Genomic DNA, 23466 nt, shown 5'->3' on the forward strand with positions numbered 1-23466 from the left:
CCTTGTGAAAATTAACTGAGCTGGTTTGTGACGGTAGCCCAGAGCCTGCTTGTCTTAGAGGAAGCTTCCTAATGATAATCAATGATTCTTGCGAGAAGGAAAAGACAGAGCAAAGGAAATGGTAAAACATCTTTCCAAAGATCTTTATTAAAACAGTTGCATTTTACTACAGGGGTTTTTTCCTCCCCCCCGCCCCCCGCCAAAGCTAGTCTTCATGGCCAGTGTTAGTAAATCCATTTATAAAAGTGTAGTGAGAGGGTAGATGAAATCCCTGCCATTTCTTTCACTCCTGGGTGCCTCAGGTGTCACCAGGGCCCTCCTGGTGGAACTGTATAGCCATAATAGAAAAGGCTTAATTTCAGTGAAGAATACATATGCTAAGGAAGGACATTTTAAATGTATGTGAGAAAGATGCTGAATATTATAAAGTTAAAGGAATGAACTTCATGGGTTAATTACCAGTTTTCTGAAATCATATTCACTGCGTATTTACTTCTGCAGAGTGTATATTGATTTGGCTAGCACTGAGCTTTCTAACAAATTGCAAGTTGTCAAATAACATTACCTGTGCCAGTTATGAATAAAAACTAGTTCAGGTGACTAAGCCTTAACTTAAATACAGTGCCTTTGACTGTTAAAGGTGTTCAGGTGAGTGTGGTTAAAGACCTCAAGGAGAAAAATCTGAAATAATCCTTATTAATGAAACCGGGAGAAATGTCAAAGCACTGTTCTTGGTGATAGGTGGCAGGCAGTATGTTTTAGGATGAAGAATGTCCCTAAGTTATAATTTCCTGGGGTATTAGCAGTTAGAACATGAAGTGCAACGTGAGTCTTGTGCGTCTAGGAAAGAAACATGAATGTAGGTAAATCTGTGAAGAAATAGAATTCTATTTAATGATGTGTATATATGCATGATGAAAACAAGAATATTACAGTGGCAGTGCTGCTTTCATGATTTCCATAGATTATGAATGACTCCGAAGAGAGAAGGTTGCAGAAAGGACCATCTTCAGAGATTGTTCTTTAGAAACAAGGATGTCATTTGCATTTGCAAGAAATAATTCTGTCTTCCCATTCCTATACTATGAATAAATTGAAGAAAAATTTTAAAGGAGTAATTGTAGTTCTTTCCAAACAGCTTTTATTAAAATATTTGCATTTTACTACAAGGTTTCCATTCTTTTTCTCAAAGAGAAATCTCCATGGAAATGTTAGTAAACTCACCCTTTCTGCTTCAGGAACTTGAAAAACAAAATAATGTATAGGGGTCTAATTGTGTTTGTATTAAACACAGTATTGATGTAAGTCAAAGAAGAACCTTTACATTGCTTAATAAATTACTTAGCACTGCTTTGTGTTTCTACTAACAAAGCTAATTTATTTCTTCTTAGGTATGCTTCAGTTCCAAAGCAAAAATCTGATGTCATTCTAATGAGTCTGCTTTCAATTGTAGAGTACAATGAAGCCCCAGTAAAGGATAGTAAGACATCTATTTTATTGTAGATAATAAATCTGCAAAGTAAGTTCTTAGCGTAGATTGAAGTTGATCTAGCATGGAGTTGCTTTATGAATAGTCCTTTGAGCAGACTCTACAGTTCGGTATGTGGTTTTAAATCACTGTAAATTTGTAGGCAGGTACATATCACAATTGTCTGTTTTTCTTTTTAGGGCTCATGTAATCAAAGAAGTTTCTTTGTTGTGTGTATCTTTTCAGAACACAACAGGAATTGAAAATGAATCAGGTGAGTTTAAAAATAAGAATTTATACAAATACATTTTCTAGATGTTAGACCAGTTCTTAATTTTTAAAAGATAGTAACACACACCTTCATTCCTCCTAGATTTTCCTTTCTGTTGCTTAATACCATTCATTAGTTCGTCATTTTCATAGTGTGTGTTTGTTCGTGGAATGGAGTGTACATTGTCTTGGCGTGAGTTGGCGTTTCTGTGGCATTCTTAGGGACCTCAGTTCAGGCTTACCTTTTTTTTTGCTTTCCCTAGTGTTATTTTGTTTTTGTTTTGAAGCTTACTAAGCTTCCATTTTTAGTGCTTTTTATTTTGTAATAACTCTTTGATTGCAAGGAGAAAATTGAAAGTTATTTTTAGAGACCAAAACCGAATGGGAAACTTTAAGCCTTCTGTCCTTTAAAAACCAATTTAGAATAAAAACAAGAGGATGGATATTGAAACATAAGATATGTTTCTCCTTACAGGAGGGTGTGGGATTACCTGGAGATTAAATAATTCTGTAGCCTTAAGGGTGTTCTGATAAATAGAACCAATTATGTAGATTTTATATATTCTAAAGTAGGATTCTTGTTTTCTAATCTTAATATCTTTTCACTTGCAGTTACAGGAATGTATGGATATTAGAAGCGTTCTCTCTTGACATCTTTATAAAACTTTTTTTTTTTAATATGAAGGAAAGAACTTAAATATGAGAAGTCTGTAATTTTTGGTGCTTAGCTTAAAACTCTCAGGCTTGAAAATGTACTCTTTATCAACTGAAACTTCAGACACCTTTTTTATCCTTTACAGGTGCCTCTTGCTGGAGATCACAAGTCCAATTTCATTAGGTGACCAGGTTTAATACATTCAGTCCTCTGTTGAGATTGAGAGATGTGAAATTTTTGGAATGGATTCTTTTGATTTCTTTTCATTACTTTCTTTATCAAAAATTTGTTGATTTTAATCCAGAGGACCATACATCATAAAAAATGAATCTGGCGAACACATGGGGCACATGGTTTCTATTATTCTTAAAGCTTGCAGATTTACTGACATGCTTTTGAAGGCAAATTATTTTTGAAATGGTGAGATGGGGGAGGGAAAAAGAGAACAGAATGGATTTTTTCATAGTCACTGTCCATCAAAGTTATGTGCATATACATGTCATAAAGTTCATTTATTTTCCTGTTTTAAGATTAAGTCTTAATGCTGACCTTGTCTCCTCATGGAACTTGCTTTTCTACTGTCTCAGAGCTGTTGTTAGAGGAGTCTTGATTCTGGACTGGAATAACGGTGAAAGCTTCCAAAGCGGAATCTAAATATTGACATCACTTAGGTTGCATTACTCTTCAGTGTCATTTATTTCAGGTGGCTAACTGTACTAAGCTAGTAATATTTTATTTCAAGTATATTTAGACCTGTTTGACACCTCACACTTTTGCTTTAATATTGCAGTTATATCAGAAGAACTTGCATTTAAGGAAAGTCCACATGCCATTCAAAGAGTTGGAGCAATAACCAGTTCTTTTTTTGGCTCTTTTACAATTTCTTGCAGAGGACTCCCTTTGATGCCAAATATCAGTGGAAAAGGGTCCTCTTATGTTTCTAATGGCTAGCGCATTTCTGATTTGGGTGTAACTTTAGTGGTCTGGTAGTGATGAAACTTTTATTTGGATTATAAAAATGTCCACTTTTTATAGTAAAAATTTCAACATCTTTAGTTATATTTTTATTCTTTGAAGAGTATTAGTCTCATGATACTGAGACCTGATTATTATATCATGACATACAATCTGTGAGTATTTTTCAACAACTGTCCCATCTCCATGATTTTTAAAAATTATGAATTGTTTCAGGACATTTGCTGTTTTTCCCTCTTGTGTTTATTTTTATTTTCAGCCAGTGAAATTGAGCAGTAAGTGCCTGAAAAGCCTCAAAACAACTACACAAAAATTTAGATACTAAGTTTTAACTTGAACAGGGTTAATTTTTAATGACAATCTTGATGATGACTTTAGGGTTAGATATTTCTCTCTAGGGCCTGGTCAACATTGCTTTGCTGAATCTTATGGTTGGTATCTAAGTTTCTAAGACAATATCATGGAGTCTATCATTTATACATGCCTGACAGCTGAGTTTTAGGGACTGAAGGATCCTGGGAGTCAGCATACCATATTGTTTACAAGTGAGTCCTTTAGAAGAAACCACAGAGTCCAAAGCCTTCTGGCATTTTAAGCACCCACTGTTGAAGCAGCGTTTTGAACTGCTGTCTTATCAATCAGTGTTCCAAGGCGTTGCAGGTGTAGCAGGCCAGGCTGTATCTCCCCCCTCAGCCCTGGGATCCACAAAGCTCTAGGCCCACATGCTCTTTGCTTATTTTCTCTTTCTGTCTGTTCTCAGCACTTAACTTTTTCTTACTGTTCCTTATCTTCCTAATTTAGAACCCAGCCTTTCCAGACACTGTACCGTCTCCCCTCACTCTCCATTTTCTTTTCTTTCTACTTTCAAATCATAGATATCTTTTGCTTGCTTCACTATCATTCCACACCCATCCCTGTTAACTGAGATGTTCCACAATTCTTATCTTTTCCTAGATTTTTCTAGAAGAAACTAGAACTTTATAAATGGCTGTCCCAGAGTTTAGAATGCTTTCTTTATAGAACATCCAGGGCCACCAAGTCCCATAATGTAAATATGTTCATAGTGGCTTAAAGTAGATGTGCTAAAGTTTAATGCCACTTGCTGTCTAGTGAGTACTGAATCAACATGCCAGGCACTGTAGTGTGTGTTACATATATATTCTCTCAACTCAAGTCTTTGCAGCCACTGTATCAAGAGTGTGGTGGTTTGGTCACTAAGTTGTGTCCAACTCATGTCTAACTCTCTATGAAGAGTAGGTATGATAAGTATTTTATGGATGAAGACATTAAGGCCAGAGGCCTATGATCTCTCAAATAGTAAGTGACAGAGCTCTGTGTCACACCCAGGCTGGTCAGATTCCACAGCCCAGGTTCTTGATTCCCATGCTATACTGCTACACTGGTCAGGATGAGCTGTGTTATGCTGTACTTACAGACAGGCAGCTCCAAAATCTCAGCATTTTATATAGCAACTGATTTCTTGTTCTTGCTAATTAACATCCAGTGTGGATCTACTATTGTATTAATAGTTGCTTAAGAACCAAGGATGATGGAGGCTTTGTGTCAGTACACATGTCTTTTACATAATTGGCCAAAGTTACTTCTATGGCTACATCTCATTTAAAACTCAAGAGGGGAAAGCAGTGCAAACCCATCAGGCGCTTAGGAGGAGGAGATAACTGTACTATTGAGGTAGAGCCCAGTGATTTCCCCTGCTTCATCGAGATATTTTGATGGATAACACTGTGTAGCTTTAAGCCCTAATGGTTTAATACAGGTGTCTTGATGACTAACTTACTGAGTCACACAGTTTTTTTTAAGAACCATTATATAACTCATTGCTATGAATATATAAAACTTTCTGTCAGTATAATAGATTTATGATTTGCTGTTGTTTTAGTTGCTGTCGTGTCCAACTCTTTGCGATCCCATGATGCCAGTCTACTCTGTCCATGGGATTTTCGAGGCAAGAATACTGGACTGGGTTACCATTTCCTTCTCCAAGGGATCTTCCTGACCCAGGGACCTAACCTGCGGCTTCTGCCGCATCTCCTGCGTTTCAGGTGGATTCTGTACTGCTGAGCCACCGGCAGCAACTTAATATATTGATCAATCATCCATGGTATTGTCAGTAATGAGTAGCAAAGCAATTTAGCCTTCCAAACTTGTTCTAAAATTTTACATACTGAAATAAGCTTTTAATCACTGATGCTGCAGATCCAACTCTTAGGATTGTAATAAGCTGTCAGAATAATGGAAAGATCCAGAGTGCATTACTTTAGCTGTTCTGAATGTTCTCTCATCCCCTCTTTTGTCCTGCATAGACTGGATCCCTGCCTGCAGGGAACTAGACAGGCAAGGGCTGTGCTTTGTAACTTACCTTCTCTTAGAGGGAGACAGTTAAAAAGCAAGATGGCAAACAAGATAATTTCAGATAGTGAAAAATGCGGTGAAGACGGTGAAATAAGATAATGTGATAAAGAATGATGGGTGAAGATGGGGGAAGGTTCTCTGGATTACATGGTCAGGGAAGGCTGTTCTGAAGAACTGATTAAAAATAGAACAGAGACTCAAGTAATAACCAGGAACCAGATGTGTGTAGCTCTGGGGAAAGAAAATTATTGGCAGCGTGAACAAATAGTGAGTGCATAGACTGTGAGGTAAGAATGAGCTTGCTGGTTCAAGGAACAGAGAGCAGCCGGGCCTGGTGCTTGGTGAGCCTTAGGGACTCTGGATGGGATGAAGTTGATGTGAGAGGTGAGGGCCAGTTTTGTAGGACTTCCTGGGTATTCTCAAACGGTAAAGAATGTGCCTGCAATGCAAGAGACCTGGGTTCAATCCCTGGGACAGGAAGATCCCCTGGAGAAGGGCATGGTAACCCACTCCAGTATTCTTGCCTGGAGAATTCCATGGACAGAGAAGTCTGGTGGGCTCCAGGCCATGGGGTCGCAAAGAGTCAAAGATGACTGAGCGACTAACACTTTGACTTCACTTTTAAGGGCCATGAGAAGTTATCTTTTAGTTTGAATGCAATGGAGGGGCCTTCCCTGGTGGCACAATAGATGGGAACCTGCCTCCCAATGCAGGAGACATAGGTTCGATCTCTGGTTCAGGAAGCCACATGCATCAGAGCAACTAAGCCCACGTGCCACAACCACTGAACCTGTGCTCTAGAGTCCAGGAACCATAGCTACTGAGCCCATACAGCTAGAGCCCCTGCTCCACAATAAGAGAAGTTAATGACAGCGAGAAGCCTGCATGCAGCAACAAAGACCCAGTGCAACCAAAAATAAATACATTAAAAAAAATAAATGCAATGGGAAGCCACTGGACAGAGACATACTCTGATTTCCAGTTTTGTAGAATGTCACTTTTCCTGCCCTGGGGATATGAGATTGTTAGTGGGCAAGAGTGTGCTAATATGTTTGTTCACTATTAATACCATACTTGAGGACAGCTTCTTCAGCTGGACAGCCTAATGGACCTGCCAGCCTTCTGAAAGAGGGCACTTTTTAGTGTGTTTCTGGAACTGTTTGACTGCTGTTCTCTTGCAAAGATGGTGTATGTGATTTTCTTGTTCTTTGTCTTATCTGCTTATCCTTTCTGCAGTTTCACTCATTCCTTAACCAAGTACAATTTAATGCTATTTCAGGAGACTGAAGCTCATTTTATTTTTTTTTCCCCAGCATCTAGAACAGTAACCAAGAATATTGTTTGCAAGTCTAAACAAAGAAGAATTGTTTATGGAATTTGAGTGTTTTAATACTCTCTGATTCAGATGTTTTTGCTGGTGACAACAATTGCTGTGGTGATTAGTATTAGTCTGTTGTGCAGGAATATGTATTGTATTGTGAATATACTATGTTGTATACTTAAGGGATATTGAATCTGAACTCTCCTGTCACCTGCTGCTGTTGCTCCCCACCCCCCACCTCCACCCCAGTGCTGGTTTTGGTCAAATCGATATTTAAGAAACGAGGTGCTTTAATTAAATAGGTTAAAACTGATACAGTGACTTGCAGTCAATCTCTGGGTGAAGTGTATAAAAGGAGTTACTGATAGAAATTTAAGTGAAATGTCAGTAAAGCTTGTTTCTTCTTATACTCTTAAAAATGAAGACATTAGTATGAGACGTCACATGCAGTCTTACGTAATAGCAGCCAGTGCCTCTGCTCTGCTATGTGCTAAACCCAGTGTCTGTATCTGAGACTGGAGAGCAGGTGGAGCGGACTGGTTCCAGGCCACATGTGGTATTGGATCAGACCTGTGGTCGTTGTGAGGTCCAGAGTGGGCTTTGCTTAGGGAGATGGGACATTTTTGGAGGTTTTTGAGCAAAATAATGCTTGACTTGGGTTAAAGAAAAACCTTGAAAAATTTTTTCTATGGCATTGACGTTTTTGTTCTTTATTTTCTTGGAGCATTAAACTTTCATTTTTGTTGTTGTTTTTAGTCACTAAGTCACGTCTGACTCTGATCCCATGGACTGCAGCACACCAGACTCCTCTGTCCTCCCTCTGTCTCCTGGAATTTGCTCAATTCATGTCCATTAAGTTGGTGGTGCTATCAAACCATCTCATCCTCTGCCGCCTCTGTCTCCTTTTGCCTTCAATCTTCCCCAGCATCAGGGTCTTTTCCAGTGAGTTGGCTCTTCTCATCAGGTGTTCAAAGTATTGAAGCTTCAGCTTCAGCATTAGTCCTTCCAATGAATATTTAGGGTTGATTTCCTTTAGGACTGACTGGTTTGATCTCCTTGCAGTCCAAGAGACTCTCAAAAGAGTCTTCTCCAGCACCACAGTTCGAAAGCATCAGTTCTTCGGCGCTCAGCCTTCTTTATGGTCTAACTATTACATCCGTTCATGACTACTGAAAAAAACAAAATTTTGACTATGTGGACCTTTATTGGCAAGGTGATGTCTTTGCTTTTTCATAGGCTAAGTTTGTCATAGCTTTCCTTCTAAGGAGCAAGTTACATTTTAGCATGATTTAAAGAGAGAGTGTAGGATTCAATTAGTTATTTTACTTTAAAATCAACTTTGCGGTGTAATTTACGTATAGTAAAATATACTCATTCAAAAGAGTGTTGACAAATGTTCACACTCATGGCATTACCCACCACTCTCAATATATAGGGCGTTTCCATCACCCTCAAAAGCTCCTTCTTGCTGCTCTGCACCCCTCAGCCTCCACCCCAGGTGACCACTAGCTTGGTTTCTGTCCCTGTGGTTTGGTCTTTTTCTGTTCAAGACTTTCAGGTAAATGAAATCATATAGTATGTGTTCCTTTGTGTTTATCTCCCTTTGGCCAGCATATGTTTTTGAGATTGATCCATTGGTTCTGCATATTAATGGTTTATTTATTCCTTTTACAGGAAATCTTTTATGGGAGACCATCTGACCATCAGATAAATCTGTAATATTTCTAAAGATTTGGTGAAACTATGGGATGGCTGCTATCTTTCATTTTCAGTGTCTCTCCTGCTTTTTTTGTAATCCTAAAAATATATATGGTGTAAAATATCAAAACCACTTTTGCTGTTGTAGCATATCATTAATATAGAATTTTATTTTTTGTAGGTAACTCTAAATACCAATTTGATGTTAAAGACTTAAAAAAGCTTTCCAAGTAAAGTGATTCCAATCCGTTATAACTTGAACCTCAGTTAGAGAACATGTAGTTTAGGAAACTAACGCATTGAATAATGACAGCACGTAAATCTCATTTTGAATCATGTATTCTACTAGGTAAATAGCAATTTTTATAAAATCCAGGACATTTTCTTTTGATTAGAAAATGTTAGGTTATTTCTGAAATTTGAGAAAGAAATAAGCAACTCGAACAGCATTTCTTTACATAACTGTGGAGGGAACTACGACAGAAGGCTTATCTTTCTTCTTGCTCAGATGTTAATACTTCATTAGAGAAGGTTACAGGGTAGTTGAGCTCTGCCTCACCTTTGCTGTCTTCTGACTCATATTTCTCCTTCAGTCCTGGCTTTGCCTCTCCAGCTGTGTGAACTTGGGCAAGTCACTGCCTTCTCGGTGTTTGTTCTCACCTGTTAAATAGGGATAGCAGTGGTTCCCATCGCATGTGATTGTGGGCAAGAGTAAGCAAGTAATAAATGTGAAGCACTGAGGCTTTATCACATCTTGTCACGCCCCTGCTCCAAACCCTGCAGTGCCCCACGCTTTCCAAAGGCTGGTCTCTGAGGCTTGGTGGTGAAGGTGCTGCAGCACCTGCTGGCGGCCGCCTTTGCTTTCTCCTGGCTCACTCTGACCTGACTTCTTTCGGTTCGTAAACTTGGCAAAGCCTTTGTCTCCTCAGGATGTTTCTCTGGAATGCTTAGTCCTCCCACATGGCTCACTCTCATCTTTCAAGACCAAGTCTCTATCATCTTCTCTGAGATGTGCCTGCCTCACCCCCAGCTACCCTAACTAAAACAGAGTTCCCTCCTTATCTCTGATTATCACAGTCTTCTTTCACTGGTCCCAATGGGAACTCCCCATCAGTCTCCTGCATTAGCCAATGGGCAGGACCCCGCCTCCTCCTTGTTGCTTTCTGCGGTTCCTAGGGTAGCTGGTGCTGGCACGAGGGGCACCAATTGGACATCTGTTGGAAAAGTGGGAATTGCTGTGCTATTTCAGGTTTAACGGATGGGCAGTGGGCATTGGAGGGAGGGATCAGATACAGCATATTTTAAAGGCTCACCAGCAGTGTTTGACTGTTGACCTCCCTCTGTTCCCTGAACCTTTTCCTGGCCTTTCTGACACCATGCTCCTGGTGCCCCTCCTGCCTCTGGGATGTCTTCGTCTAGGTCTGCTCTGCTCCTTCGACCCTGAAACAGTGGTGTCCTGAGGGCTGGTCCTCACCATTCTCTTGCTCTCTGCTCCCTGGTCTCATCCACTTCCTTGGACTCCATTACCAGCTGAGTCCGTCTCCTCTTAAAGCCATCATGGCTCCGGTACCTCCTGGCACTTGACTGTCAGACGCTTGTTTGTTTGATCGCTCACAGTGACCACTGCTCTGAGCTAGGCATCTGTGCTCGGCTCTGGGTGTGAGGCAAGTGAAGCAGACCTGCCCTGTGTGTCTGGGACCTGTTTGCTAGAGAGACCATCAACCAGATCAGACTGTAAGTGTGTCAGAGTGTAGTGTGCAGTGAAAGGCAAGAGTGGGAAGCAGGCCTGATAGGGACCCTGCTGGGTAGGACTGTGGGGACAGCCTTCCTCTGGGTGGGGAGGGGCATACAGTGTACACACACACACACTCCCTTGGGAATCCCCAGGCCTTTGCTGAGATCGCAGCAGCCCCACCATCACACAGACACACACACACATACACACAGACACAGACACACACACATACTTGTTTTGGAATCCCCAAGCATTGCTGAGATGGTAGCAGTCCCACCATCTGGGGCTTAAAAGCAAAAGGTAAGAACTCTGTTTTCCTTGTCCATTCTTACAGGAGCCCAAATGGGACAAAAAGCTGTTGCCTTTAATATATCTCAGTTTGTTCTAGTCTCTTTTACTTGTTGTTCTTTAGTGATTAGCCATGAAACCTTTAAAAAAAGCCAAACCCTTGTGCCTGTAGAGGAACAGCCCCTCCCATCGTACTTAGGAAGTTGTAGGGGTGAGGGGGCCTGACTGTGTGGCTCCGGCCTCCCTTGATCCTCTTGTCACCACACACTCCTGTTCTCTGCCTCTTGGTCCTGAGCTAGGATGTGCCAGAAGGTCAGGGGTGGTCTTCCTTAGTCGAGCCATCCTCAAGATTTTTGTTTACGTCGATTATGTATTTAGATATTTCCCGTGAAATCGAAACAGGTTTTAGGGAGAAATAGATTCACAGGGAATTGTAAAAGTATTAATAGTAGAGCCTTGTGTGATCCTTTGCACTCAGCTTCCCTTGATGGTAACGTTTTTACTCCAGTGCAGTATCAACACCAGGGAATCAACATGGTCCGGTGATATTAGTCAGACTATAGGCCTTACTCATGACTCAGAATATTGAAAACACAAGGTTAAACAATCACACATTCCATTAGCCCGTGGAATGATGACATCATCATATGTCAAAGGCTCCAGAAAACTCCCCTGTACACACCTGAGAGTCAAAAAGGCAGGTGTGGTTATAAAAATGGCCCTGACCGTATGGATGCCCGAAAGGGACTTTCCAGGCATCTCCGGGTTGCAGTGATGGTTTAGTAGTGAAAATGTGGACACCTGTATGGGTTTACTTTGGCTCCATGACTCTGTGATATGGGAAAATTACTTGACCAGGCTCCTCTGAGGCATGGTGTTTGAGAGTCTTGCCCCTGAAGCCGACTGTTTGGGTTTGAATCCTAGCTTTGCCACTTACTGGCTGTGAGCACAGGCAGGTTTCAGTTTCATCTGTAAAATGTGTTATAACAGGACCCACAGCCGGGTGGTAGTGTAAAGATTACATGAGGTGCTGCAGAAAGAGCTTGGAATTGTGCCTGGTTAGTACCCTAAGTACTGTCAGTGTTTGCTGTGAATATGGTGAGGACTCTCTGAGGCCGTGTGTGGAAATTGCTTGGTAGCACAGAGCTTGGCCCAGAGGAAGGCGTGAGAGTCCTGTTCCCTGAGCAGCCGCCATCCAGCCTGGAAGGTCACCCTTGGTCAGAGGATGAGTATCAGAGGAAAGCATAGAGGACCTTTGAGAGGTTCTGCAGCAAAGTCAAAACTGGAGACTCCAAATACCTGTAAGGTTTTTTGTGTTAGGAAGCAGAGCAGGAGCAGTCCCTCTGCTGGTGGTCTTGAGGAAGAGGGCTGGGGCAGCTGTGTTAACCGTTGTGTCTTCCCTGCCAGCATGTGCCAGCACTTGGGAGGTGTTTGTTAGTGACCGAGTGATGGGCAGGATGCTTGTGGCCATTGATTGGGGCAGAGAGGGGATACTGACTTTCTTTCACTTTGAGAGAGGAATTTGTGACATAGAATGAAGGAGATCAGTTAATAGTTAATAACTACATAGCTTACTAACTTAATCTTACTATATTAAATCTGATACTGCCATTCCAGATCAGTTCACTGATAACTTGTTTCACTAAGTAGGGAATTCAAGAGTTCTTATGCTTTCTGTTACATAACAGGTAAGTAGAGAATCCTCAGAGTTTCTACTGTACTTGTCACAGTGATCAGTTTCAGAAATCTTTGAAATGGGCCTGGGCCTTGATTCTGGGCTATTTCAAATCCTAAAAGATGTTGCTATGAAAGTGCTGCACTCATTATACCAGAACATTGGAAAACTCAGCAGTGGCCACAGGACTGGAAAAGGTCAGTTTTCATTCCAATCCCAAAGAAAGACAGTGCCAAAGAATGCTCAAACTACCACACAATTGCACTCATCTCACATACTAGCAAAGTGATGCTCAAGATTTTCCAAGCCAGGCTTCAACAGTACGTGAACTGTGAACTTCCAGATGTTCAAGCTGGGTTTAGAAAAGACAGAGGAACCAGAGATCAAATTGCCAATATCTGTTGGATCATCAAAAAAGCAAGAGAGTTCCAGAAAAACATCTATTTCTGCTTTATTGACTATACCAAAGCCTTTGACTGTGTGGATCACAGCAAACTGGAAAATTCTTTGAGAGATGGGAATACCAGACCATCTTACCTGCCTCCTGAGAAATCTGTATGCAGGTGAAGAAGCAACAATTAGAACCGGTCATAAAACAACAGACTGGTTCCAAATCAGGAAAGGAGTACAGCAAGGGTGTATATTGTCATCCTGCTCATTTAACTTCTATGCAGAGCACATCATGAGAAATGCTGGACTGGATAAAGCACAAACTGGAATCAGCATTGCTGGGAGAAATATCAATAACCTCAGATATGCAGATGACAGCACCCTTATGACAGAAAGCGAAGAACTAGCAGAGACATTACTTTGCCGACTAAGGTCCGTCTAGTCAAGGCTATGGTTTTTCCAGTGGTCATGTATGGATGTGAGAGTTGGACTGTGAAGAAGGCAGAGCGCTGAAGAATTGATGCTTTTGAAGTGTGGTGTTGGAGAAGACTCTTGAGAGTCCCTTGGACTGCAAGGAGATCCAACCAGTCTATTCTGAAGGAGATCAGCCCTGGGATTTCTTTGGAAGGAATGATGCTAAAGCTTGGCCACCTCATGCGAAGAGTTGACTCATTGGAAAAGACTCTGATGCTGGGAGGGATTGGGGGCAGGAGGAGAAGGGGACGACCGAGGATGAGATGGCTGGATGGCATCACTGACTTGATGGACGTGAGTCTGAGTGAACTCCGGAGTTGGTGATGGACAGGGAGGCCTGGCGTGCTGCAATTCATGGGGTCGCAAAGAGTCAGCACGACTGAGCGACTGAACTGAACTGAACTGAAAGAGCCTCTTGATGAAAGTGAAAGAGGAGAGTGAAAAAGTTGGCTTAAAACTCAACCTTTAGAAAAGTAAGATCATGGCATCTGGTCCCATCAGTTCAGTTCAGTTCAGTCGCTTAGTCGTGTCCAACTCTTTGCACACTTCATGGCAAATAGATGGGGAAACAGTGGCTGACTTTATTTTTCTGGGTTCCAGAATCACTGCAGATGGTGACTGCAGCCATGAAATTAAAAGATGCTTGTTTCTTGGAAGAAAAACTATGACCAACCTAGACAGCATATTAAAAAGCAGAGACATTACTTTGCAAGCAAAGATCTGTCTACTTATAGCTATGGTTTTTCCAGTGGTCATGTATGGATGTGAGGTGGACTGTAAAGAAAGCTGAGCACTGAAGAATTGATGCTTTTGAACTGTGCTATTGGAGAAGACTCTTGAGAGTCCCTTGGACTGCAAGGAGATCCAACTAGTCCATCCTAAAGGAAATCAGTACTGAATATTCATTGAAAGGACTGATGCTGAAGCTGAAACTCCAATACTTTGGCCACCTGATGCAAAAAACTGACTCATTTGAAAAGACCCTGATGCTGGGAAAGATTGAAGGTGGGAGGAGAAGGGGATGACAAAGGATAAGATGGTTGGATGGCATCACTGACTTAATGGATATGAGTTTGATTAAGCTCTGAGAGTTGGTGATGGACAGTGAGGCCTAGTGTGTTGCAGTCCATCGGGTGACAAAGAGTTAGACACGACTGAGCGACTGAACTGAATTGAACTTGATTCTGGGACAGCAGAGTTGGGCCTCTGGGAGGCTGCTGGCCCGTCTGGAGGGAGGAGTGTGCAGCCTGGCCTCTGCCCCTCTCATTCTGTGTGATTCATGTCTCTCCAGTGGCATTACCCTGCGTCCCTCCCCTGCCACAGCTCTGGACATGTTGGTCTCTTTGCCTGTCTGATCCCTGAATTCACCACACTTATTCCTGTCTCAGCAAGGTCCTCTCCTGGCCTGTTTTTCCTGCATGTTGTCACCCAGTTTCCTTCCTGCTTCTCGAGAGGTCTCCCATGAGCACTTTGTCTGAAATACACCTTTTCCTTTCTCCCTTCACTGTGTCCTCTTCTCATTCTTGATTTCTCTTCAGAGCATCAATAGCTACCAAGCACTGTATATCTTTGTTTAATTTTGTCCATCTTCTTCACTAGAGTGACACAGTATTGAGGTATGTGTGATGCTTAAAACATTACCTGGCCCACAGAATGGACTTAGAAATCTTTTAATAAATCGAGACGCTTCAGTTTCTTTTAGAGAAAATCAACCTGAGATGTAGTCCCAGGCCTGTGATTCTTTAGTGTATGAACGAAGGTTACCCTGTTTTGATTATAGTATTACATGTAATATATATATAAAACCCCAGTTTCCCAATTATGGATATGTTGAGAAGTAAAATTTTCTTTTAAATATGCTTTTGTTCCAAAGGTTTACTTGTCAAATGATTGCTTGAAATTGAGAGCATGCCACATTTTCTGAAAAAGAATCCTTACATTGACCCAGAAATACCTATCTCAAATTCAGGCATGCATAGAGAAAATACTTTCAGATAGATGACTCAGCTGTGCTTTCCCAGCCTTCTTTTTTCTAAAAAGTTTAAAGTTAACTTGCAAGAATCACTTATTCATTCAAGTATATAAGTGACAAATGTTTCAGGTCTGCTGCTGAGTATTGAGAATGGAGCATGGAGTGAGGTGGATGCCATCTGTCTTCCCTGCAGTCTGATGGGGGAGGTACAGTAAACATAATTATACAAGCAGTTATTTAAAATTGTGATAAGAGCTATGAAGGAAAAACAAGGAAGGAGAGAGGATGGTTCTGTTTAGGCAAGCCATCCTACTTCCTCCTACTTCTGACTTCCTAAAAAATGTTCCCTGCAGTTTCTAGCAGTAGGCATCACAGTGGTGGTTCTGACAGCTGGAGAGGTGAGAGGAAGGCCCTGGAGCTGGCCAGTGTCTGGAAGGAGGTCCTCGGGTTTTAGTTGAGCCCTGTTGTATTGTGAAGGATATTAAAACAGGAAAAAAGCATTCCTCTTCTAACGAAAGGAGCCCAAATTAAAAATCATGGATTTGCTAAAGGCAAGTAAGTATGTATATGGGAATTTTTCTTGTTTATTTTTCCTTTGGTACTACTGCTGACGTCCTTTATATTCCCAGGTGTCTCAGAAATTTTAATATAGATGGTCTCCAACTTAGACTCAAGTTACAAATTTCCTGTGGGGATGACCATTCCTGCCTTAGGTTACCATCTCCTGTTGATATTTCTATGGAAATTTGGAGATTTTAGGGCAGAAGTTGTTAGATTGTATTTCAACAGAATCTTTTCCTTTTGAACTCTTTGCTTTACTGAGGTATAATTGACAAAACTGTAAGATACTTAAACTGTGTGTACATTGTGGTGGTTCGATATACCTACACATTGCAAAAGGATTCCTACTGTCCAGTTAATTAACATACCCATCAGCTTACATATTTCTCTTTTTCTTTCTTTTAGGGAGGAGGAGGGAGCATTTAAGTTCTACTCTCTTAGCAATTTCAGTTCTGTAATACAGTGCTATCAACCAGAGTCACCATGTTTTACATTAGGACCTCAAAGCCGATCTAGTAGAATTTTAACTGTAAACACCACAGTGGTTATGGGCTTGGGCTCTGGGGATAGACAGAGACTCAATTCCTATCCTTGAGCAGCTTGGACCACTTCCCTAAGCCTCAATTTCCTCTTCTGTGTGTGTGTGGTAGTGGGGCAGGGAGCTGGGAGGAGGCACTAACAGGGCCTTCCTGTTGGCCTGTCTGGAGTAAACTATCTTACACACAAGATGGTTAGCACAGTGCCTTGCACTGAGGCCCAAGGAAGTTCCAGTACACATTAAGTCTTTTAGTAGTTATCGTAATAGTGCCTGGAAGTATCAGTTTGAGTTAGCTGACACACTGTCTTTTCAAAGTTCCTGGGAAGGTTAGATGGTGTCACATCCTTTAAAGTCTTTTCTAGGGTTCACTCTGAAAAAGAGGAAGGAAATTCCCACTTACCATACTAACTGGCTATGTGCTAATGACTGTGGCTATGGCTTGTTAATATTGTTTAATTTATCCAAGTTAAAAATAATTATTATGTAGCATGGATATCAGTTACCAATGTAATACCTTTTCCCTCTTTTGAAAAATTTAGTCACATTTCCAAAATTCTGGTTTATAGATTAAAATTTTTTAAAAATGAGAGTACTGTATTTAGAAGTGAGAAATTTGTGTGCTAAATTTATTCACACTTTAGCTACTAAAAAATACCATAAGATCATTTTCTGGGGCAGTTTTGATATTCACATGTTTAGGAAGGTGTTGACCTTGTGCTTGGTGATACTGTCAGGACCAAGGCCTAATCAAGCAGGATGGAAGTGTGTGTGCTTCTGGAGTGCACACAACGTCACATCTGCCCTGTCCAGGGAACGATCCCCAGGCCTTACGTGCCCACTTTTGCACATTCCAACTCAAAATAGCAGAGTAGACTTGCACAATGACTTGCTTGTTGTTGTGGGACTACTTCTTTCCAAGCAACCTGTTGATATTTTTTTTAAGTTGAAATGCTAGGAATATAGAAATTTGAATGATACTCTCTTCTTGGCACGAAGCATTCTTAAAACTACAAGATCTTCATTGTGGGAAAATTAATCATTTTATCTTGGAGTTTGCTGCTTCCCTGCTGGCACAGAGAGACAGGAAAGAACCTGCCTGTGATACAGGAGATCTGGGTTTGGTCCCTGGATTGGGAAGATCCTCTGGACAAGGGAATGGCAACCCACTGCTGTATTCTTGCCTGGAGAATCCCATGGACAGAGGAGCCTGGCAGGCAACAGTCCCTGGAGTTGCCAGGAGTCGTACACGACTGAGTGACTTAAACTTCCACTTTGCTGTTTGCCTATGTTGGTTCCTTTGAAAGTCCTTCAGAAATATTTCCCTTTGTGAAGTAAAATAAAGAACATTCAGACTACAAAACCTATCATTCTTAGCAGGGTCGTGATCTGCACGTCGATTCTTTAGGGTCTATGTGGTGCCAGTTAATAGCCACCTGATTTTCCTTTGATTTGAAAGTTAGTTTTAGAATAACAGTCATGATCTATGAGTTGACTTGGTTCTCCCCTTTCTATTCCCTTAGATTTCTATTTTTTTTCTATTCCTTTAGGTACAAATCTAATAGAAATTTTATTTAATATTTACAATGAGTTTTCGCATATACTTAGTAATTTCTAAATTCTCTATTTCTCTGAGACTGTGTAATTTTGTGGAGGTGTTGCTGTTTAGTTACTTGGTATACGGTGATATAGTACTGTTTCCTGGAAAGGTCACACTTCCGTGGAGGGCCCCAAATAAATTGTAGTGTTCTTGCTGGAAATTGTCAAGCTTTTGTTGCTGGAAGAATGAAAGCATGGATAGGATGGGGTCCAGTTGGCTGGCATGGCCTTTACAGCATGTGCCAAAAGTGTTCACTTAAATAGGGAGTGTTAATTGTTTTTTTTAACATCCTGAGATGCTGATGGTAGTCTTTGATTTAAAAGTAAGCTTAAGATGTAATTTGCTACCAGATTAAAACAGTATGGTGCCAAAGGTTTACATATTTTTAAAATGGTCACAGGTGGCTGGAGCAAACGAAATGAACACAGACATGCTTGAAGGTTACAGTGGTTTCCTTTGGAGACTCACAAACAAGCAAAAAAGCACCTTCTGAAATGCTTGACATCATCGTTTTAGTCTGGCTTGCCAGCTTTAGGTTTCACTTACATTTTTGCATATTTGTTTATTGGACCGGAAAAAAAAGTCAAAACAGAACTGGGTTTTCTTCTTTTTGGTATTATCCTTCTGTTTCTTAACTTGCAGAACGCAGCTGAGCCTGTGGCAACCACGGAGACCCTGGCCGAGGTACCTGAACATGTGCTTCGAGGACTTCCGGAGGAAGTGAGGCTTTTCCCATCTGCTGTTGACAAAACTCGGATTGGTGAGTGCTAGGGTCAGGGGAGGAGAGGGCAGGGAGAGCGGGCTGTGGCCAGGCTTTCTCTGGGGGCATCTCAGGTGGGGAGCTCACTCCAAAAGCAACACATCTATACTCTTGGCTTGTTTTGAAGAGTTTGTTTCCCAGTTAAGAATCCAGGGTGGACAGGAACACCTTCACACGGACCCACCCTCCTACGTGACTCAGCCTGAGTGGCCCCTTCCTCTGAGTCTCCCCAGGGCTCTTCTTCCCGCAGAATGTATTGCTTCCGCCTCTGATTTCACTGTGATTTGAGTGTGATGATGGTATTGTATTTATTTCATTATTTTGTATTTGTTTTCATATCTATCACTTGCATTGATCGTGAGTGCCTTCATTTCTTATTTGTCTTTATGCCTCCAGTAACTGACGCTCTTCATGGGCCTCAGTGGGTATTTGAATGATGAGTGTGTCCCAATGCTTCTTCCTAGAATTTCTTGTTGAATATAGCCAAGCTTTTTTGTATTGAGTCTTGTTTTTGTGTTCTAATCTTTAGATAGAAGGCTAAGGAAATAAGTTACAAAAGTTAGAGTACAATCTTAGAAGAAATCATGTTTATGTCCTGTTTTCTTTTTTTAAAGATGTTCTTCTGATATTCTGATATATATGTGTGTGAATAAATTTTTAATAAATGCTTTTCCTAATTCTCGCTGAGAATTATTCAGTGAGTAATTTGTTCATGAAAGTGGTTGATTTTATCTCTCCACTAATTAGTTATTATCTGGGATATCAAATGGGATTCATAGCAGACTTACAGGTGGTGGAATTAGTTCATCATGGCTGAGCCACTGGCTGAGACCACAGCCTTCATCTGTACATGAGGAAATTGAGCCCAAAAGCCAAGGGAGCATGTTGAGAGCAGTGCTGTCAGGCACTGGGTCCATCGACTAGGGTGTCTCCTGCTTTTACCCACTGCTACTGCATCTTGTTTGCCTTATGGTCACTGTGAAGACTGTAGAAATACCCCTGAGAATACCACAAAGCAGCATACGTCTTGGTTGGTTTAAACTCTGAAGAGTGAGTTGTTTAAGCTTTCAGGAAACAGAGCAGAGAGCAAACAAACTTCAAAAACGTTTATTACAGGACACTATGTTTCTAACCATTTAAGGGTGTTTTTTCTTTTTTTTTTTTTTGACAATTTGAAATCTGTAGAAAAGGAGAAAGAGGAACTTTGCGTTTTTACTGCCTTCGATTTTTTTTCTCTTAATTTTGTGATTATCTCTTCTCCAAGTGTTTGTGATTATGCTATCTGGGTAATTTTACATGTAAAGATTAAAAAAAAACATAAGATAATTTTTCCTACTTATAAAACAATATAGATTCTTTACAGGCTATTAGGAGAATGCAGAAGACTGTTAAGAAGAAAAATAAAAATCCCATTTGAATACTTGATTTAATTTGATTTTCTGTGATCTCAGTTAACATTGTCTTGCTTTTAGGGTGACTAGTCTTTTCAGTATTTTGTGAAACTGAATTGCTTTTAGTGCTTTAGTCTTTAACCACAATGCATTGTGAAACTGTTGGTTTTATTTTCTAGGTGTCTGGGCCACGAAACCAATTTTAAAAGGCAAAAAGTTTGGGCCATTTGTCGGTGACAAGAAAAAAAGATCTCAGGTTAAGAATAATGTATACATGTGGGAGGTAAGAAATACTCCTTGTCCTTTGCTTATCAGAGTTCAGTACATTTTTAAAGGATTTGAAAGGATTTATTTTAAAGGATTTATCTTAGGATTTGACCTTCTGAAATTGATCAGTCAACTTAACATGTTCGTTAAAATAAAGAATATTTTTAACAGAAAATGTGTTTCCTTGGATACAGATTGCTGTTCACATTTGTAGTTTGAAAGTGCTTTGCTGTCCTCAACAATAAATGTCAAATTGGCGTTTTATTTGCCTTGTTCAGGTTGCTTTGAAGCTGAGAGTTTGGTCTGCCACTTTATAGGCTTGCAGACGAATGCCAGTAAAAGACACACCAAGGTAGCCACTAATATCAATAAAGTACAGTTAGGATCCTTTCTGTCATTTAGAAAGTAATCTCTGTGTTGCTGAAACATTCAGAGTTGGACATACTTAGCACACTGTGTATTTATATAGTTGTTGTTGTTTAGTCCCTAAGTAGTGTCCAGCTCTTTTGCTTCCTCATGGACTGTGGCCCACCAGGCTTCTCTGTCCATGGGATTTCCCAGGTGAGAATACTGGAGTGGGTTGGCATTTCCTTCTCCAGGGAGTTTCCCTGACCCAGGGATTGAACCTGCGTCTCCGGCATTGGCAGGTGATTCTTTACTACTGAGCCACCTAAGAAGCTGTGTTTGTATAGTGCTTTGACTTTTTAGAAAGGCTTTCATTCTGTTTGTTTCACATTCTCTCAATGATCTTGGAAGATGGGGAGCAGTCACACACTCCTTATGCAGGGAAGCTGTCTAGACCAGAGGGAGTGGCTCCCTTTGTGGGCACATGTTCGGAGGGTGTTGTCAGAGCAGAACCACAACCCCCATGTGTCCTGCTGCCTGACAGTAGGCAGTTAGAAATGTTTCATTGGTTTGGTGGCGCTGGTGTAGTCACTAAATTGTGTCCAACTCTTGCGACCTCATGGACCTGCCAAGCTCCTCTGTCCGTGAGATTTCCCAGGCAAGAGTACTGGAATGGGTTGCCGTTTCCTTCTCCAGGGTATCTTCCCCATTCAGGGGTTGAACTCGGTTGGATCGAGCCTAGGTTGGCTGTGTTGCAGTCCGTCTCCTGCATTGCAGCTGGATTCTTTGACCGACTGAGCCAGGGTTCAAATCCTGCCTTTGTGACCTGGGTAGGGCCCTTAACCTTTGGGCCCTAAAACCCTCCATTTAAAAATGGGGAGAATAAAAAAATAATCTCATGAAGAAAGCTGTGAAGATAAAATATCTTATTATTGTTTCTTAAAGAGTTGCCTATGAATTAAGCATTTCTATTAAATTTAATTCAGGTCAGCAGCCTCCATGAAACTCCTCAGGTTCTTATAGAACTCAGTGGCATGACTCCCCGCCAGAAAAGTTTTTTTGGTGGTGAGGAAAAGCATTCCTGTCAGATTGTCTTAGGTGGAAATCACATCTGTTTCACATGTAAACGTATAAAAGCCTAAAAATAAAATTCGCCTGGGAAATGTCTGGGGACAGTTTCAGTCAAGAAGTTCTGTGGTGTTTGTCCGTCTGTGGTATGTTGCTCTTTTCTCAGTGCTGTGAACAGTGTTTCTTGCCTTGAGAATTCTAACAGTTTCTCTCAGTAATTTTGAGAGTTTCTCTGAATCCCTTATAATAAATATAGTGATATTTAACCCAAGGGGACTTAGGAAATGATGATTTACCATGGGAGTAATTACTTTGTTATTTCACAACTTTCAAGTTAAAAGAGAGCTGTATTTGTAGAAAAAATGCCCAACCAAAAAAAAATTTAATTATTCAAGATAATGGCCAAATGCTTAAAAATGTCTGAACCACAAAATTATGTTCCAAAATAAACTGTTTTTAATTTTAGAAGTTTCACAAGGGAAACCAACAGACATGCTTTATCAGGTTAGCATTAATCCTGGCGAGGAACCAGAAAACACATACTCTAGTTCTGTGTGTATCTAAGGTTGAACAAATGTCATTAATATTGAACCTAAGTTTGTGGCACCTGCTTTACTTGACATAACAATTTGATATTGTTGGGCATTTTATATAAGTTACTAATAGTACCTTTTGTTAATTAGGTTTCATTTGCCTTGAAATTCTTAAAGTATGAATTCGTAGTAGCTTGTTTAAAAAGTATAATTTGGAGCCATGATTTATTAGATATTAGAGATTCAGTTTTTCCTGTTAACATCCCATTGTTAATTTAAGATACTTCTCCTTATGTTCTGCCATAGTTGGGAATCCTTACAACACTGCCAGTTCTTGTTAGTCAGGTTTAAAGATTTAGTTCTTGTCAAGGCTGGATTTTCTTCCCTGCAATTAAAAAATCTGGATGTCATTCAAATGGTTTCAACTCTGAGGTCTGTATTCCATATAGAAACCTCTAAACCTTTCTGCTCTGTTAAAATAGAAGTAGATATATTTGACATACACATGTGGAAGTATGTATTTGGCAAAGTATCGGAAGCAAAAATTATAATGTACATATTTCTTATAAAGAAAATAAAAATCCAGGTAAAATTTAGTGTTTCCCCATTAACTTATTCTAACTTTGGTGTTATCCTCTGACTTGCATCAGAATGCCTCCTCTTAATGTCACAGATACTGCTTATCATTAAAATCTCATTTGGCATTTGTTCTGCCATTAAAGCCCCTTAATACCAGTTTATCTTTTAGCAACCTGGTCTTTCGCCTCCACTAGAACTCCATTTTAAAGCTAATCTATGAGAAAGTGTTAAATTGGTTTTCTTGAGCCCTTGACTATCTTATGCAGCCTTCAGTCCTCTAAGTTTCCACTGAAAGCATGCTATTATATCAGAAATAACAGGAGAGAAACAGGAGAGTATCCTCAGGGTGAATGCATGGGACAGTCGGGTTCTGGAAAGAGGAGAGTACTCTGGTCAGTTCCTGGTGGGGAACTGCTGGCAGGCCAAATACTGGACTTCATGTACCCCCTCACCACCACACACACACACAGACACAGACACACACACACACACACACACACACACACACACACTGTTTCTAATGAATAGAACTT

General features: G+C 40.6%; 1 protein-coding gene across 6 annotated transcripts in view; it reads left to right on the forward strand.

Annotated features, from left to right (window-relative positions):
* PRDM2 (PR/SET domain 2) overlaps positions 1 to 23466 on the forward strand; it is a 133366-nt gene that overhangs the window by 15792 nt on the left and 94108 nt on the right. For 3 of the 6 annotated variants that reach the window (XM_040263936.1, XM_040263938.1, XM_040263937.1), the window contains exons 1-3: positions 1593 to 1742; positions 18633 to 18750; positions 20321 to 20424. In XM_040263936.1, coding sequence (XP_040119870.1) covers positions 1734 to 1742; positions 18633 to 18750; positions 20321 to 20424 — 231 coding nt within the window. In that variant the 5' untranslated portion in view covers positions 1593 to 1733. Of the gene's footprint in view, positions 1 to 1591; positions 1743 to 18632; positions 18751 to 20320; positions 20425 to 23466 lie in introns of those variants that run through there. The other 3 variants (XM_040263934.1, XM_040263933.1, XM_040263939.1) reach the window with 3 other exon arrangements.

This window comes from Oryx dammah, unplaced genomic scaffold, assembly GCF_014754425.2.
Source record: "Oryx dammah isolate SB20612 unplaced genomic scaffold, SCBI_Odam_1.1 HiC_scaffold_21, whole genome shotgun sequence".
In the NCBI taxonomy this organism is placed as follows: Eukaryota; Metazoa; Chordata; class Mammalia; order Artiodactyla; family Bovidae; genus Oryx; species Oryx dammah.